The sequence below is a fragment of the Dasypus novemcinctus genome, chromosome X (genome assembly GCF_030445035.2).
Source record: "Dasypus novemcinctus isolate mDasNov1 chromosome X, mDasNov1.1.hap2, whole genome shotgun sequence".
Lineage (NCBI taxonomy): Eukaryota > Metazoa > Chordata > Mammalia > Cingulata > Dasypodidae > Dasypus > Dasypus novemcinctus.
The window spans coordinates 71,213,036-71,232,432 of NC_080704.1; the positions used below are offsets into that span (position 1 = coordinate 71,213,036).

The following is a 19,397-nucleotide window of genomic DNA, read 5'->3' on the forward strand; positions in this document are numbered from 1 at the left end:
TTCCTCGCCGGGGCGGAAATGTTCTTTTCTGGAAGCAACCGTACTGGTTGCAAGCGTTCAGCCTCAAGGTTCCGCCAATTTCCTGGTAGTTACCGGGTTTGAGTCCTAATCCCGGAGGGGGTGTGTCTGGAATGTCGAAGGAATTTCAGTTTGCCGCTCTTGGAGAAAGCGTAGGGATTGTGGTCGTCCAATGTACTGGAATCGCGTTTGTAAGTATAATATTTTTATTGCCATGAGTCAGGATCTAAACCAGCAAAATATTATGCACTCTTAAATAGGCGTGAATGACTGGGAGAAGAATCACCTTCCGAGTGAGTTCTAATTTTATCTTAGTTCTACCTCTGTGTGGACTCTGATAAGACTCTGCCCCTTCCTGGGATATCAGTTTTCCCACCTGTGTATTGCTTAGTCTGGGTGGTCTCCAGGTTCTATTCCATAGCTGAAAACTGTAGAATTTTACTCTGCCAGGATACAACTGCCATGTTGGTTTCAGTATCTACAAAGATATATTTAGTTTTTGTCCATAGTTCCCTGGGATTTTGGAGTTCTGAAAGGAAGCCCTTTCGATTTTTCAGGTGGGATAACATGTGTTTGTGACTGTGTCCCGCGGAAGTTATTTTCCAAAGACAGAGAGCTGTTGATAATCTTGCCATCATTACTCTGAATGTCTCTTGTTACACTTAACAACAGATCCCAATCCATGCTCCGTATGTGCTTCTCTCTCTGGCCAGTTTCTGCCTAGGTAGTCTACCCATGTTTATTAATTTTTTTTTAGCATTTAAAATAATTAATTTTATTTAAAAATTTCCAAAATTTACAAACACTCTGTACTCACCAAGCAACAACTTCCCTTCTACTGCATTTCTTCACATCTTCCCCAACACTTACTTTTTAAAAATGTACAGCAGCCATCTTAGTGGGTGTAAAGTGGTATCTCATTGTGGTTTTGATTTGCATTTCTCTAATGGCTAATGACGTTGAGAATCTGGGAAAATGTATGTTCAAGTCCTTTGTCTATTTTTTAAAATTTGGGTTGTTTATTTTTTGTTGATGAGTTGGAAGGATTTTTTTAAAATTACACTCTGTATTAAGCCTTTATCAGGTATATGGTTTGCAAGTGTTTTCTCCCATTCTGTAGGTTCTCTTGTCACTTTCTTGATAATGTCCTTCAATGCGCAAAAGTTTTTAATTTTGATGAGGTCAAATTTATCTATTTCTTTTGTTTCTCATGCTTTTGGTGTCATGTCTAAGGAATCATTGCCTAATCCAAGGTCATGAAGATTTACTTCTATATTGTCTTCTAAGAGTTTTATGGCTTTAGCTCTTATACTTAGGAAGTTATCCCTTTTGAGTTGATTTCTTTATATGGTGTGAGGTAGGTTCCAACTTTCTTCTTTTCCATGTGGATATCCAGTTTTCCCTGCATAGTCTGATGAACAGACTATTATTTCAGCATGGCATGCACTTGGCACCCTTGTTGAAAATCAGTTGGATATAGATGTGTGGGTCTATTTATGGACTTTCAGTTGTATTCCATTGATCTGTAGCTACCCTTATGCCATTAAAACACTTTTGATTACTGTAGCTTCGTAATAAGGTTTGAAATCGCCTTACATAGTTCTTGAATGACTACTCAGTTAATTTTTCCTGAGTAGCCTTACCAATGAGCAGGCCAGGTGTCTGCCAGAAACCAGTGTTAAAGATAAGTGGAGCCATTTAAATATTTTTTGTTAGTTTATTTGGTCAATACCAAACCAAAAGTGGTAAGAGACTTTGCAGAGGGAATGGAATGGGGAAGCTTATTAGGGCAAATATGGAAGCAAGCAAAAATATTCTGATTGGCTGGTGTTATATGCCCATTTTATATAGGAGTATCTTACAGAGTGGGGAGCAGGCATACATTGATTAGTATGGTATTCTTGTCTATTCTATTAAGCTGTCTCTTCTGAATAGAAACAGTTTTTATCACCAGCCATTGCTTATCTGCAGTTCTGGAGGGTGCATTCCTTTGTTACATTATTTCAGGAAGGCCAGGCAGGCAAACTGTTTTTGCCTCTTCTGGAAAATCCTTTCACAGAAATAGGGTCATCCCCTCCCCGCTCCCCCCACCCCCAGCTCCTGGCCATGCTCAATGGAAGCAGCCATCTTATTTTACTTATTTTCCAATGATCTCATTGGAAACATGAGCAAAGCACTCTGGTTACTGCCACTGATTTCTTATCAGGTGATACAGTAAGGTCAATAAGTCATTGTGTTTATTTTTTTTGTTTTACTTTCTTGATTGCACTGAGAATTGTTGATGGCTGTTCATTTACATTTAAGACCCTTGGAGTGGGGTCTTTTTTTTCTCAGCTGAGTGGATTACAGGGTACAACCCTCTCTCTGAGTCTATTAATTTTATTTTTAGTCTTGGTCCACTGTAGATAGTTCCCTTTCCCTCTCCTTTTCCTTTTGATTAGCCATCTTAAGAGCAACCGTCTGTCTTGAGGGTGACAAGGAATTTGAACCAAATCTTTTTTTTTTTAAGGAGGTACTGTGCATTGAATCCAGGACCTCATACATGGGAAACAGGTGCTCAACCACTAAGCTACATCTGCTCCCCAGTGAGAGATGGTTATTTCATTTGTTTGTTTTTAGGAGGTACCGGGAATCGAACCAGGACCTCTTATATTGGAAGCAGGCATTCAACAACCTGAGCTACATCCATTTCCAGGAACCAAATCTTTTTTTTTTCTTTATTTTCTTTTAAATGTTACATTAAAAAAATATGAGGTCCCCATATACCCCTCACCCCATCTATGCCACCCCTCCCCCATCAACAAACTCTTCCATCATTGTGGCACATCCACTGCACCTGGCGAATGCATTCTGGAGAACCGCTGCAGCACATGGACAGTGGTCCACATTGTAGTCCACACTGTCCCCCAGATGGAACTGAATCTTGAGACATGGTTTGTACAATTAGAAATAAAAACATACACTGAATGTACTGGGGGAGAGTGTAAACTACAATGTGAATTATAATCCATGTGGTGCAGCAGTGCTCCAAGTTGTATTCACTAAATGCAATGGATTGGATGTGCCACAATGATGAAGGAGGTTGTTGATATATTTTTTAATGTAACATTTTTTTGTGATCTATGTATCTTCAAAATTTACAATTAAAAAAACACACAAAAAGCATAAATCCAGAGCATATTAGTTTTCCCCATATTCCATTAAATCAAGGAAATAGATTTGTCCATTGAAATGCTTGAACCTAAGTGATCTCGTGAAACACCTTAACTTGATCCTTTAAAATAGTTAGGTTATTTATCACTGTGATAGACTTAATAACAAAAAATAACACTGTTCACAGGCAGTCAGGATATCTAGAGTCAGTCTGTTTTGCAAGACCACTGATGCTAAACTTTCAACTTCAGCCTGGAGGTCCTGAAAAGCATTGAGGGTGGTATTAAAGTTCTGTTTCATAACCTTAGATATATTTATAATTGTTTGCTGCAAGTCATATCTTCCTAGGGAAAGTATGATGGTATACATGAAAGAGAGAAACTGTATTATTGTAGGTCAAGAGATTGGGGGTATCATCCCTCTTTTTTCAGTTTGAGGTCCAATGTACAAGAAATCCTAAGTTAGCTTTTTGACTGGCATTTATTGTAGACAATATGTGCAAGATCACAGGATCCAGTCCAATTTACAGGTAGGTAACAAAACCATGCAGTTATCTGGAGTTTACAAAGGGAATACAACAGAGCTCAATGAACAGGAGCAGAATTTGATAACCCACAGGAGTGTGCACATTTTTATATTGAAACATGAAGTTTCCTTCTGTAGTCACCTTCCTTTTCATCAAAGGTAAACCCAAGAAAGATTATACTTGATCTTAAAATAAAGCTGGTTTCATTAGATTTGGTCTGAACATAGGTGCAGCAAAAATGGTGATTATTATATGGGCCTTTTTAAGGTTACTTTCATGGAAGTTTTCATAAGGAACTTCAGATTGAACTTTTAAAAGCCTCTTGAGGGGAAAGGGCTGTGACTCAAGCAATTGAGCTCCCGTTTACCATACGGAGGACCCAGGTTTGATCCGCAGGACCTCCTGGTGAAAAAAAAAAGGAAAGAAAAAAGGTGTCCCAGACCTGGTGGGAAATCTGCACAGACCCCCATGCAGTGAAGCAATGCACCAAAAAAAAAAAAAGATGACACAACCAGATAGGAAAAAAAAAGCCTCTTGAGGCTAGGAAGCCAAGCCAAGATCTTGACACCAGAAGCATTGGCTCTATAAAGTCGACATTATTTTCTTAAAGTCTCTGGTCAAGTCTCATTAAATGAGTGTCATTCTCAAATATGACATTCCAGTCAAAGCCTTGGTTATGTAACCAGTGTCTCTAGTTATGACCTGTTATCAAAGAGGGTGGAATTTTATTGAACCTATGCAAATGATTATTTTGCCATAAAAATAAAAATATTCAATAAGAGTTCCTGAATTCTCAAGGGACCAGGCAGGGAGATAAAATGAATGTTCTATGAATTATAGATAGCTTAAGGGAAAAGAGTAAGGGATTCCTTATATCTAGAAAATAGAACATTAAAACATCAGCAACAAATCCAAATAAAACATTATCTAACATTATCAGTTCGTTCAGCTCTAGGTAATTTAACCCTTGTTCTGCTCAATCTTGTATTAGCAATTTCATAAGTCCATCGGATTCTTTGCTAGAATTCTGGAGATCTTGACTCTGTCCAGTGGTATGGTCTCAAAGTTTTTAAAGCAATGTCATTAGAACCCTGTACTCCAGAGTACCTGGCACAGTCCTTTCCATGGGTCCCTGAGACAGCCCTTTTTGTTGAAGATGAAGCACTCTGGCCTGTAGTTGCTTGCAAGTGTTTTCATGGAAGCATCAGAATAAGAACTATCTGTAGATGACAAAGGACTTTAAATGGCCTTGGTTAACTAAATGCTGTTTTACAAATGTGGTCTGATGAGAGTTCATTAAACAATTTTTTAAACAATAACTGGATTTATGACCAATAACATTACTGTTGTTTAATATCAAGCAGAACAGTACTAGGACGTCTCATGGACAATGAGGACATTAATAAAACCCTAGGAACTTCATGTAATTTCAGAAATTTATATTAATAACATTGTACCCATTAAATTTAATGAAGTTAGAAAATCCTATTTAATTTGACAGCACTTCCCATGCAACTCATAACATCTCAAATAAACCTAATTATTTCTAGCACTTCTCTTTTTACAAGGTGCAAGAGCAAATCCTTTGTGATTTTCCAGGGGTCCTCTGGAAAATCCCAAAGACAATTTTATATCAGGAAGATGTCATTTAGGGTTTGATGTGGGGAAGGTGAAATGTCTAAAATTGTCCGGTTTGAACATTTTGTTAAATAGGATCAAGAGTTACTGTGAAACAATATTTGGATCCCTATTTAACCTAAGTGACAATGCAAGATTTTAAAAGAAAATAGAGGGGAAGGGGCAAGATGGCAGCTGAGTAAGAAGTTCCAAGAGTCAGCTTGTGCTACAGGGCAGTTAGTAACACTCAGAGTTATCTAAAGTACCTGTTTGGGAAGGCTAGGAGACCAGAAGAGCATCCTGCAACATACTTGAAAGAATGGGAGGAGGAGACTGCCCATCTGCAGTGAAGTTGAGTGAGTAGAGCATTCCATGCCATGGAGGCTGGTGTCTATCCTCCACTGGTGGCACAAGCTACCTAGGGAGCTCTTCTGGGACTGGAGTTGGAAGCTCCATTTCCCAAAAACGGAGTAGGAGAGATGGTTAGCCACCGACGTCAGCTACTGATTTGTAAATTTGACTAGCTAAAATATAATCCTAAGAACAGCTAAAGTTTGAACCTGTCCAATTTGGGAAGAGGCCAATGGCTGCCATTTTAACATGAGGGAAAACATGGCTGATTGAAAATCACAGTGAGGGTATGGACAGCTTCTTTCCACCAAGATCGAATTACAGCCCTAGTCTAGGCTCCAGCCCCACCTCCATCAGGGAGGAAACCAGTGGGACCTGTACCAGCCTCTCTGGGTAAGTGCAGGTGCTTTCGGCTGGCATAGAATGGTCAGACATTTGGGGCTCCATCCCTGCACCCCAGTAGGATAGGAGAGGAGCTGTGTTTCCTTGGCCTCTCTGGGCACCTGGAGGCACTTTTGGTTCTCACAAACTGGTTTGCTGAGCACTATTGGCTCCATCTCCACCCCTCCACCCCCATAAGATAGGGGGGCTGGTATTTCTTCAGCCTCTTTGGGCAGCCGCAGGTGCTTTTGGCCCACACAGACTGAGTACTTGGACACAGGTAGCTCCATCCCTATCATGCAATAGGATAGGAAGGGAGCTGTGTTTCTTCAGCCTCTCAGGGTTTGAGGCACTTTGAGCTTGCATGAACTGGTTTGTTGAGCACCTTCAATTTCTTCTCTATCCTTACCCTCCCCCTAACCATAGGGTAGGAAGAGGCTGCTGTTTCCTCAGCCTTTCATTGAAACTTCAGATGCTTTGGGCTTGCAGGAGCTCGACTGTTGGGTGCCAGTGGCTCCAACCCCTCCTCCAGTAGGACAAATGGGGGATGGTGTTTCTCCAGCCTCTCTGGATAACTGCAGGGGCTTTTGGACCATGCAGACTGTATAGCACCATTCCCACCCTCAAGAAGGATAGGAGGGGAGCCTTTCTCAGAAAGGCTGAGGAAACAGAAGGCACTTTCGACTTGCATGGACTCAACTGGTGGGTACCTGTGGGTCCACCCCCAGCCCCCAATAGAATAGGAGAGGGCTCGTGTTTCTTCAACCTCTCTGGGCAACTGCAGGTACTTTCAGCCTTCATGGACTGGACTGTCGGTGCTTCTGGATCCACCTGGAATCCCAAATAGGATATTAGGGGTCTGGTGTTTCCTTAGCCTCTCTGGGCAATGGCAGGTACTTTTGGCCTGCACAGACTGAACTGTTGGGCACCTATGGTTCCATCCCCATCCCAAAAAGGGCAGAAGGTATAGTACTCCCTCAGCCTTTCAGGGCAACTGCATGTGCATTCAGCCAACACGGATTAAGTTTTTGGGCACTCCAGAGCATCCATCCCTTCCCCTGGCAGAGGAGGAGAGGGGCCAGTGCTATGTCAGTCTACCTGGGCAACTGCAATTATTTTGGACCCACACAGCATAGTTTTGTTTTGTTTTTTTCTGGATGAAGGATTTTTTAAAAAAGATACACCCTCCACTTACTGGGGTGGGGATGATGTTGCAGGTGTGGGCAGAAATCTATGCTGTGTGCATGTGGGATCTAAGTACAACCCCCCCCCCCCTTGATTTAGAGGTGGAGTGGACATCACCATCCCAGGGTCCACAGGATGGAGGAATAAAATTTTGATTAGAGTGGACTTACTGGTATTCTACTATAGAACTATTGTGCCTAGCAATGTAAGAAATTGTATCCTTGAGGTGGAATCAGTGGCCATGGGAGTTGCTGAGGGCAGGGAGAGGGAAGAAGAGGTGTGATATGGGGACATTTTTGGGACTTGGAGTTGTCCTGAATAATATTTCAGGGACAGATGCAGGACATTATAAATTCTGCCATAACCCACTGAGTGGACTGCGGGAAAGTGTAAACTACAATGCATGTGGTGTAGCAGTGCTCCAGAATGTATTTACCAAATGCAGTGACTGTGCCACAATGATGAAAGGGGTTGTTGATGTGGGAGGAGTGGGGGTGTGGGGTGTGGGGTGTATGGGAACCTCTTATATTTTTAATGTAACATTTTTTTGGTAATCTATGTATCATTAAAAAAAGACAAATAAAAATAAAAAATTAAAGAAAAATAATAGGGGGTATGGAAAAATACCAAATGTATGCTCTAGACTATAGTTTGTGGTAATAGTCTGATGATATTATCTCATAATTTGTAGCAGATGTTCCACAACAATGTAGTGCATCTGGTGATGGGATGTTGCTGTATGGGAATGTGCATGATTGTTTTGTAAGTTTGTAACTTCTCTAATAAATATATAAATATGAATATATATATATTAAAGTATATACTGAACCCCTTCTATATACCACTTTCATTTCTGGGCACTAAGAAAACAAATGAGATGGAGTCCCTGCCCTTAATGTGATAAGCACCTTCCCCACCCAGATCATTGCCTCTTACTATCAGTGTGTTCTTGGGAAAGTCATCAACCATTCTGGGCCTTGCTACCTGTATAATTAAAATTCAAGGCAGAATCTGTGTGCTGTAAGAGAGACCAGAAGGGGAATAGAAGAGAAAGAGATCATTTCCATCTGTGAAACGTCAGAGAAGGTTTCATAAAAGAAGTGGTATTTAAAGTGACTATTAAAGAATGGGTAGAATTATGACAGAGGGAATTGTAAGAGGGCACACCAGATCAATGGGACTGTGTAAGCAAAGGCAGGGTGGTAGGAAAGCATGGGTGAGGGGAGAAGTTGATAGAGAATTGGAGTCAAAGGATCTGGGAGTTTGAGTCTGGTTTTGTGTGTGATCTTGGGGACAATTATTCTTGCCCTGTCTCTAAGAAGTGTTATGTGGATCATGTGGATCAAGTGAGATAAGTAAAGTGAGGGATATAGACTTTTATATCTTGGTAGGTATGTTAGTCTGCCAAAGGGGTACTGATGGAAAGTACCAGAAATCTGTTGCTTTTCATAAAGGGTATTTATTTGTAAAAGCTTACAGTCCCAAGACCATGGAAAGTCGAACTCAAGGCACCCTAAGAGGTGCTTTCTCACCAAAGTCGGCTGTGTTAACTCAAGATGGCAAGCGATCTCTGCCTGGTCTCTCCTTTCCCTGCAGGGTTCCTCTTCCTCTAGAGCTCCGTGGGACCAGCCTGTTGAGACTTTATGCTTAAGTGATCCTGTAGCCATCTCTCTTCTGGCATAGGACTTGTTTATTTCCATGCCTTCTCTATCAGTCTTGGCTGTTCTGCTGTCTTCCCAAGTTCAACTGTCAGCTATCAGGCAAAATAGCTCATCTCTCCCTGGGGCCTCAGCTGTTTGAGCCTTCTCCTTTCTGTCACATGGTAGGATCAGAAATGACAGAGCTCTCTCTTCTATTTGTCTGTCTTTGTAAGTGTCCATTTATATCAGAACCAGCAAGGGGGCAGGGACTCGACCTGAATCACGCCCACTGATGTAGTCAAATCAAAAGCTGTAAATCAAACTTAACAGATATTTAATATTGACTTAATAGCTTAATTTATTTATTTATTTTAACACCTGAATTTAATGCAATAAAAGGGTATCACACTCAGAGAAATAGATTAGTTTACAAAACTAATCCTTCTCTTTTTGTTATTCATTAAATAATCTCAAACTGCCTCAGTAGGGGCCAGATATTAGAGGTCCTTAAGTGCTGTACTAGGAGTTTAGATTGCACTGAGTTAATTTGAACATTTTTAATTGCAAAAAAAACACATGCTCACTGAAAGAAAATTCAAACAATAGAGAAGTGATTGAAGTAAATATATAAATTCCACCCACCCCACACCCCACACACCCACTTCCTATGGGTAACCATCATGAATGGTTGAAGGTTCAGCCTTCCAGACCACTTTCTATATATGTACAAATAGCCATATGTATGTATGTGAAAGAGAATGTGTGTATGTGAATGAAGGGATTGCATGTGAATATGTGGAGTTTATAGTAATATGAGTATGTGGAATATATGTGAATGGATGTAGGTTGTGGTATCTGGGAGATGTTTTATACACACATATATAAACATATTTGCATGTGTGTGCATATTTATATATATATATATATATATATATATAAATGCATCATTATTTGAAGGATGGTAAGACTATGGGGGGATATGTGTGTGTAACAGTGGGCAGGAGAGTAGGGGATGGGTCTATGGGAGCCTGTGCATGCTTTGGGGATGTCTGTATGTGAATGACAGTGCATGTTTGAGGTATGTGTGTATGGATGTGGGATGTGAGGAGGTCATTTGTTGGTATATGTGAATGTGTGAGTATGGATGGTAAATTGGGGGCTTACTTTGGCAACCTCAGCCGTACCCCTTAGTTCATATCTCTCTGTCAAGGCTTTCCACTGAATTCTTTTCAGCACCAGTAGCTGGAACGTGGACATTCTAGAATTAGGAAACATTATTTTTCCCTGCGGGGCCCATTAGGTTGCCCCTGTTTGGTACTCACTATGCTTATGGTACTGCGTTTGGATTGCTCCTGGCAAGTAAAAATAACTTCTGATGCGTTGAATTTCTTGGTGCTGTTTAAAATCCTTTCAGGTCCATTCCCTCACTGGATTCCCTTAGAGCAGGGTTCTTAACCAGGGGTCCATGGACCCATAAGGGGTCCATGGAAAGATTTCAGGAGGTCTGTGAGCTTGAATTGAAAAAAATCAACTTATTATCTTTATTTTCTCTGACCTCCAATGTTGAGTGTTATAAAACTATCTGCTGCTACATTCTGAGAAAAGGGCCTATAGTTTTCACTTGACTGGCAAAGGGGTCCATGGAACAAAAAAAAAAGTTAAGAACCCCTGCCTCAGAGCCTCCTCTCTTAACTAGATAAATGGAAAAAGCAAGAGCTGCTAAGAGCATGGACCTTAGACGCAAATACGCATGGAGTGAATTTCTGGCCCTGCTATTTCCTAGTTGTATGACCCTGGCCAAGTCACTTCACCTCTCTGAACCTCAGTTTCTTCCAAAGGTAAAGACAGATAATTAGAGGTGATACTTAAAATATTTAACACCTGTCAGAGACTCTGACCAACCAGAACGTTTAGTGGCTGTAGAACTAGAACAGAGTCCTGGAGGGCCCCTGCTATGTATGCCAGACGTTAACCCTTTGGGTCACAGATTGTGATGAGGTCCAAGGGAGGAAAGGTCCCAAGTGTGGTGGTAGTGGGAGTACAGGACGATTCCAATCAATACAGAGATTTTTCATTATTTTAACAACCTGTAAAACTGTACCTGTGTATATCACCTGAATATTTGTCCTACTATACAGATAATGCCTAACTCATTAGTATTGGTATCCCAGGCTAATTCCCCACACACATCTTGACCCCCTCCTCAACTACTCACCTTGGTTTCCTTAAGGAAATTCTACAGGGCCCAATTGTAGGATCTCAAAAACCCTGCCATCCTAAGTCTGAAGAGCTCCTCTCTCCTTCTCTCTAGTATACTATGGACTTGACCAAGATATGGTATCTGGTAGCTGTTTTGGGTATGCTCTTTGGGGACTCTGAAGAAGACACCCATATATATGCTCTGGGAAGACTGTTCTGTCTCTACACTATTGTGCTGTAGCAGAAGGGTAAAATTGCAGTCTGGGCTTAGTTATTTACTCACCACCTAGTCCCTTCTCCTTTGTGGGCCCCACTCTTCCATTTATAACTTGAAGGGTTATACTGCCCAGGGTTCTGTGAAAGCCTTTGCTGAGAAGCAAAAAAGGAACTTGACCAGGGATCATTAAGTTGGAAGAGTCATGCCTCTCCCTTAGAGGAGACCTTGGGATGTGTTCTGTCCTAGTTTCTCAGAGGCCAGAAATGAGCTGTTTCTGAGCAAGGAAACTAGAGCAGGGTGTCTCTTGACCTTTCACTGAAACCACAACCCCACAAATAGTGATCTTCTGACCCCTATTCCACCCATTTCTGATAAGGAAGTGTGGAAGAGGGGGATGGGGCAGACTTTCCTTGATGTGGGGAGAGGGCTGGGTAGGTGAGGAGAGATTCCTCAGTGAGCATGCAGGCCAATAGAGGATAATATGAAATTTGAGGGCAGGCTGTTAACCACAAACCTCAGGGAGTGTAGCAGGACCTGGTATGGAGAGAAGTCAGAAGCACTACCTCAGCATGCCTAATCTGTCTATCAGGGCTCTTCTGGAAAGCTGAAGGCAAACTGAAAGACAGGAAAAAGCTGCATCATAATGTCAGCCAGTTAGAAATGTCTTTGGAGGTAGAGCAGGATATCCCAGAACATTCCACTGAGTTCTTGACAAACAACTCCTAGATTACAAAGGTAATAGGTATGAGAAATGCTTGCTGGGAAAAGGGTTCTTATCAACATGTACCGGACTGAGGAGAAGAGATACAGAATTGTGACTCTGGTCTTCTTAACTGAGGTGAAAACTAACCACTACCCTATAGTAGCCAGGATGTGACCCAGTAAGTCTAGCTTTTTGTGCAACACTTTGTTCAGTGTCTGACTTCTTGTGTGATTCTAACTAGCCATTGCCTCTCTGGGCCTCAATGTATAGCCATCTGTAAAATGAGGGGTATGGACTATAAAGTCCATAGAATTTAGGGCAAGAAGGTTCCTGGGGAGATCCCATAAAAGATCCCATAAAAGTTCTCATATCTTCCTGAAAAGTTTTGGTTTCATGAAGAGAGCAGACGTCAGACCTTTGTTTCCACTCTGATCAGGGTAGAACTGGTATGCTCCAAGTGGGCTTGGGTTGGTGCTGGAACAATTCTTAGTGGCTGAGGTTCAGCAAATAGCATGTGGTTCTGGAGGTCATTTCTCTTCTGAGATCAGAGTGATGTGGTGGTAGCAGGGGCACTGAGGGCAGAGGTGCCTCCTGTTCTGGGGTGGATTCAGCTTAGCTGGCAGATTCAATCTGGGAAGCTTTTCAGAGGCCAAAGACCTCAAAGACCAAACCTTACAGTTTTTTCAAAGCCTTATAGTATTCAAGCTGTTGCCTCAAGACTCGGTACTGAGCTACTTGTGCAAAGTCATCTCTAACAGGAGCATGATAGTAATGATGGTGAGCTTGCATGGCTTCTGCAATACCTCACACACCCTGGAGAAGGTGAGCACAGAGGGAATGAATGTGGGGTGGGGAGCAGAACACAAGGAGGAAGGGGAGAGTGCTTTGGTACCACCACCCCATCCCCCCTCCTTTGGCAAAGACCATCCTCTGGGAATAGGGAGGCTGGAACAGGCAGGTTTGCTCATTACCCACCTCCTCTTGCTGAGGAGGCATTAGTGTATCCCATGACAGGCAGGCAGTGTGCTTAGTGGAAAGACCACTGGCTTTTCCTTTAAGACCTGGGGGAATCTTAGAGAGATATCTTTCTAAGTGCTTGGATTAGGTGCTTGATATTGTTTTGAAAGAACCCTGGTCTGATATTCAGGAGACCTGAATTCTTGTCCCAAATCTGTCCTTAACGTGTAGTATGACCCTCAGCAAGTCTCTTCCCCTCTCTGGAACTTGCTTTCCCTATATGTAAAGGTTTGCCCTAGGTGCCTAGCACTTTACTTCAAGAATCAGTAATCTAGGTTCTAGTTTCCGCTCAGCCACTGGTTTGTTGTGTGACCTTGGACAAATGTCTACCTCTCTTTTGACCTCATTTTCCCCATATGTTAGTGGAAGGGATTCATTCAAACACAGGGATCTCTAAGTGGCTTTCCTAATCTAAGGGTCTGTACTTAGTAACCCAAAGTAATTTCCTTCAGGCTCAGCTACCAGCCCTCCTGAACGCAGTCTTTAAGACTAATGAGGTGATTTGGGCCAATGTAAGTGCCATGTCAAACATACTCTAACAACTGGGCAAGTACAGTATGGGTAACCTTGGCCCTGATATTGCTCTCTGCTTAAGGTCCTTCTTTGATGACATAAGATGTGCAAAGGAATGTGTGTGTGTGTGTGTATGTGTGTGTGTAGGGGGGTGCACAGAGTCCTGTGAGTGTGTTCTGTGGGGCTTATAGTTGGGTGAACCAGCACTTGTCTAAAGGCCAAGTGTGCAGAACATGGGTAGAGTCATGAGATGGACATTTCATACTCTGCCTCTGAGACCCAGGTCCATGTGCTGCCCTGGAAGGCTTTATCTGGCCCCTTCTATCACTATTAGCCTGAATTTCCTCCATCTGTAAAATGGATTTATTAGAATGTGTCCTGCTCACTTCCCAGGGTGGTTGGAAGGACAGGGTCTTTGAAGTTTGCATATAGACATGCTTGCATGTAAAATAAGCTGGATGACACGTAGACCTGATTTCTTGAAGAAATTACAGTGTGGGAATCAGAGCCCTAAGCAATGTATTTGAATGGTGGATGTGCTTGCAAAGCAATATGCAAATGACTGCTCTGGTTTTGAGCTGACTGCATAGTTAATTTTTGAAATATTCCATACAGTCCTACTCATAGCACATTGCCTCTTTAAAGAAATCCCTAGTTCTAACCCTAAGTTCCTTCTCAAATTGTTCATTCTGTTGGGGTTTTGAAGCTGGCTCTTGTTGGTCAAGCAATATCTGGGACACTGCCTTGGAGGAAAATTACAAACCAAGATCTTCCTTTAACCCTTTCCTTCCCTGGTTTTTGTTCCTTTCAGGGTGCACTGTCAACTTGCTGTACTATGCTCTTTCCAGGGTTCTGGATTAAAGGCCGTGGCTTTTCTGTTTGGAGGTAAAAGCTGAGTTGTGGGGAATTTGGATTGTTGGGATGGGGACAAGGGGTTTTACACTCTAAAGTTGCCTACCCAGCACCCTCTGATAATGGTTAAAGGGACACCTGAAGGGCCTTTACCCCCTCTGACCTGACAGTGTGCCTGAAAACCCACCCTTGGGAAGTTTTTCTTTGTGTTAAAGATTTGTTTCAGAAGGCCCCTGGTAGCCTTTTTCTCCCTTCTTCCTCCATGTCAGAGGAATATAGGTGTTATCTTCCTGGAGTGACTTCCCTTTAGGTTTCTTCAGCTATAAGATGGTTGTGGCAGAGAGAAGAGAGGTGAAGAGAAGATGGGCCCTGAAATCTCTCTTGCAGGTCTAAGAGTCTACCTCACTCATTCATACTTTAGCAGGGACATATTCATTAGGTACCCTCCTGAAAGAGTTTTCTCATGGAATTGTGGTAGGGGCCTTCACATTTTGGTCCCCTACTCACTGAGGAGGCTTGCAGGCCTTATCTATCCAGTTGTTGAGGTGCCATCTTCTAGTTAGACTAGATGACAGCACCACACCCAGGATAGGCCCTGCTGGGAGTTCAGTCCCATGCCTTTCTTTTATCTTCTGCTCTATCTCCTCCCTTTTCTTTTTTTCCCTTAGCTTCTTTTATCCCTTTACTGTTGCTCACTCTTCTTCTTCCCCCAGGCTTCCTCACCATTCTTCCATTGTTTAACTTGCTGCCTGTCACTCCCTGGCCACAAGCATCCAAAATGAGTATTCACAAACCCATTCAATTACATTAACTGTACAAAATATGACTGATCCTTGGGAGAAAACTAAGCAAAGTGGAGAGGATGCAGATATTGTAGAGCAAAGCACTATTCCAAAGGCCTCCAGAACTTAGCTGATGTCCCAGGGAGAATGCAGGGATCAGGCTACCCCATTTCATTTGAGAAAGACCTCATCACCATACCTTACTTCACTTCACCTCACCTCACCTCACCTCACCTCACCTCACCTCACCTCACCTCACCTCACTTCACCTCACCCCATCCTACCCTTTCCTGGCTCCTTAGAAATAGCCTGTTTTTTCCTGGCTTTAAATTCAGCAAAGACCCCCTCATCAGCAGGTGCTGTCCAAGAGGTAGTCAGCCTAAGACACAAGAACTGCTTTTCTGGGCATGGAAATGACTCTTCCCTTCCTCTAGTGTTTTTCCAAGTCAGGAAATGGAAAGAAAAATCATTTTTATTCTGCCACTGCTTCCCTGGTCTCCCCAGGACCAAGTGAGTGTGCGATGACTAAGTAGGCTGGATAAGATGGAGTCCTTGCTAGCAGAGGAGCAACAGGGTGTGGAGGTCTTGGTCCTGGGTTAGGAGTCCTTCATAGGTCCATAGACAGGAGGGTAGTTGGGAGGGAAGTGGGGAGGGAGAGAGAGAGAGAGAATGCATGCACCCTAGAGAGAACTCCCAGAGACTTGCTTCTTCAGATAAGCTCCAAGATATTTTCCAAGGGGCCCCTGTTCTTGCTTGGCAGTAAGGCCCAGACCTGACAAGGGAAGGATGAGCAGAGGGAGCAGCTATGGGCATGGGATGGACCCAGAAGAATTTCTCTCCCCACTGATGAGCTCCCAGATGAGGGGAAAACACCAGAACACCAAGTCAGGCCCAGACTTAGTAGCTCCATGAATCAATATTAGTTTTATAAAAGCAAAAACTTCAGTCAGATGAACTATTTGTTTGGTTACTTTCATGCCAAGAAGCTCTACTGGCTGATTGTTTTCCACTGAATCAGTCAGGTGAATCAAGTTAATCAAAGCTGACCAAATAAATGGTCTGCTTAATATTAATGTCATGTAAAACAATAGCATCTCCCATTTTCTCACAGGACCCCAAGTTTCCTATTATCTGTAAAATAGATAATACCTGCCATTTCCACTTTACAAGGTTTTTTTAAATTTTATTTTTTTAAACAAATCAATTTTATTGATACATATTAATAAAGCATACAGTTCATCCAAAGTATACAATCAGTGGCCTTTGGTATAACCACATAGTTGTACATTCATCCCTTCAATCATTATTAGAGCATTTTTATTATTTCAATAATAATAATAATAATAAAACAAGAAAATTCCTTACCTCTCAATCTCTGTATGCTCCCCTCACTGTATTTAGCTGGTGTTTCTGGCTATTCGATCCAAAGTGTATAATCAGTGGCTTTAGTATAATCACAATGCTGTATATTCATCATCTCAAAAATTTTAGAATAAATTCACTGCTCAAAAAACAAAACACTTCACACCCCTTACCATTCTTTCCTCATATCTACGTAACTACTAATCCCATTTCATCTTTATAAAATGATTTATATTTGCATTTCATATAAATGGATTATACAATATGTAGTACTCTGTCTGGTCTCCTTTAATTAGTATAATGGTTGTTGTTTTTCATCTAATATTGACAGTTGTAGTATTAATCTACATTTGTTCAGCTTCAAATAACAATGGTCTTATGTATGCAATTTTACCCATATTCGTATTTCACATAATATATTTAGTTCATAATACGACAGTCTTTCAGTATTTGTCCTTTTATGCCTGGCTTGCTTCACTCAACATAATGTCCTCCAGGTTCATCCATGTTGTCATATGTTTCATGACTTCATTTCCTCTTACTGCTGCATAATATTTCATCATGTGTGTACTCCACAATTTGTTTATCCATTCATCAGTTGGTGAACACCTGGGTTGTTTACAACTTTTGGCTATCGTGAATAATGCTGCTTTGAACATCATTGTGCAGATATCTCTTTGTGTCACTGCTTTCAGTTCATCTGCATATATATACCTAGCAATGGTATCACAGGATCCCATGGCAAGTCTATATTCAACTTCCTTAGGAACTGCCAAACAGTCCTCCATGGTGGCTGTACTATTCTACGTTCCCACCAACAGTGAATAAGTGTTCTTGTCTCTCCACATCCTCTCCCAACCTGCACAATTTTCCGACTTGTTAATAGCAGCCAGATATCTAATGAGAAGTGATATCTCATTGTAGTTTTTCTTTGCATTTCCCTAATGGCTAGTGATGTTGAGCATTTTTTCATGTGTTTTTTTTTGCCATTTGTATTTCTTCTTTGAACAGTTGTCTTTTCGAGTCTTTAGCCCATTTTTTAAATGGATAGTTTGTCTTTTTATTGTTGAGTTGTATAATTTCCTTATATATTATGGATATTAAACCCTCATCCGATATACGATTGTGAAATATTTTCTCCGACTGAGTCAGCTGCCTTTTCACCCTTTTGACAAAGTCCTCTGAGGTACAAAAGTGTTGAATTTTGAGAAGGTCCCATTTATCTATTTTTTCTTTTTTTGCTCATGGTTTGGGCATAAGGTTTAAGAAACTACTGCCCACCACAAGATCTTGAAGATATTTTCCTACATTTTCTTCTAGGAGTTTTATGGTTGTTGTTTGTATATTTAAGTCCTTGATCTGTTTTGAGTAAGATGTGAGATGGGGTCCTCTTTCTTTCTTTTGGATATGACTATCCAGTTCTCCCAGCACAATTTGTTGAATAGACTGTAGTGGCCCTGCTGGGTGAGCTTAACAGCCTTGTAAAAAATCACTTGAGTGTAGATGTCAAGGTCAATTTCTGAGTTCTTGATTTGGTTCCATTGGTCAGTCTGTCTGTCCTTATGCTAGTACCATGCTGTTTTTACCACTGTAGGTAAGTAATATGCTTTATTTCATTTTTTTTAACTTAAAAAAATGCTTAGATTATACAAATGTCACATAAAAATTGTGGGGGATTCCCATATGCCCTGCTCCCCACACCTCCCACATTTTCCCACATTAACAACATCCTTCATTAGTGAGGTACATTCATTGCAATTGATGAACACATTTTGGAGCATTGCTACTAAGTGTGGATTAAAGTTTACCTGGTAGTTTACACTCTCTGCCACCCAATTCTGTAGGTTATGGCAAGATTTATAATGGCCTGTATCTGTCATTCAGGACAATACCCAACTCCCCCAAATGCCCCTGTATTACACCTGTTTTTTCTCTCTCTCTGCCCTAAGAACCTCCAGTGGCCACTGCCTCCACATCCTTAATATAAAGTCTTCCAATGCTAGAATCACAATTAGTCTATAGTTGAATACCAGTAAGTCTACTTTAGTCTGTAATTCATGCCCCAAATCTGAGGATTCTGGGATGGTGATGTCTACTCCAACTCTATTTGAAAGGGGTGGTGATCCCTTAGAGCTGATGGATGGGACTTTCTTGCTTGCAGTTGTAGACTCTCTCAGTTCTTGTTATGGTAGTTGTCCATTATCACCTCCATGTTAGTTGTCCTGGGTGAGACCAATGAACTGGAGAAGTGTTGTAACTCCATTGAGATTCAGGGCCCAGCTGGTACATGGACAACCCAAAGATTTAAGTCTCTTGGATGTACATCTACCAACTCTAGTACTAATTATAGGTTCAACTAGAAGGACAGAAGAGCCATGTGTAGGGAAACCACAACTGTGTCCAACTCTGTCACTCTGGGGAGCATAACTTCTAAAGTTGGGCCCACTGGCAAGGCACCAGACTCCTGAGCTATCTGCCCTGACTATAGTATCTGGATGTCTCCGCAGCCCTCAGGGGCCCCCACTATTTGGGGTAGTATCTACTTTGGCAATCAAAGATACCCTGCTGAGACATGCATAAGCATTACCTCTGGAGTGACCTCTCAATTCACTTTGAAGTCTCTTAGCCATATAAACTCATTTGTCTTTTCCTTTCCCCACTTCTGGTCAAGGTTTTTTCCCAGTTACATTGCTAGTTGGTGCTTGGTAGTAATCCCTCCATGCCAGGGAGGCTCATCCCCAGGAGTCATATCCTGTGCTGGGAGGAAGGTAATGTATTTATATGGTGAGCTTGGCTTAGAGAGAGGCCACATTTGAGCAACAAGGAGGATCCCAGGAGGCAACTCTTAGGCATCTTATAATACTAGGTTAAGTTCCAATAT

The 19,397-nt window shown here is 41.7% G+C and overlaps 1 protein-coding gene across 2 annotated transcripts in view; it reads left to right on the forward strand.

Annotated features, from left to right (window-relative positions):
• The first annotated feature begins 10 nt into the window (after window positions 1-10).
• The window catches only part of MSN (moesin), a 289,177-nt gene continuing 269,790 nt past the window's right edge, over window positions 11-19,397 (forward strand). Inside the window, exons 1-2 of one of the 2 annotated variants that reach the window (XM_071213170.1) lie at window positions 21-209; window positions 14,332-14,405. Coding sequence is in view for 1 of the 2 variants with exons in the window: in XM_058291745.2 (XP_058147728.1) it covers window positions 132-209 (78 nt within the window). In the remaining variant the exon portion in view is untranslated. Of the gene's footprint in view, window positions 210-14,331; window positions 14,406-19,397 lie in introns of both variants that reach the window. The other variant, XM_058291745.2, reaches the window with a different exon arrangement.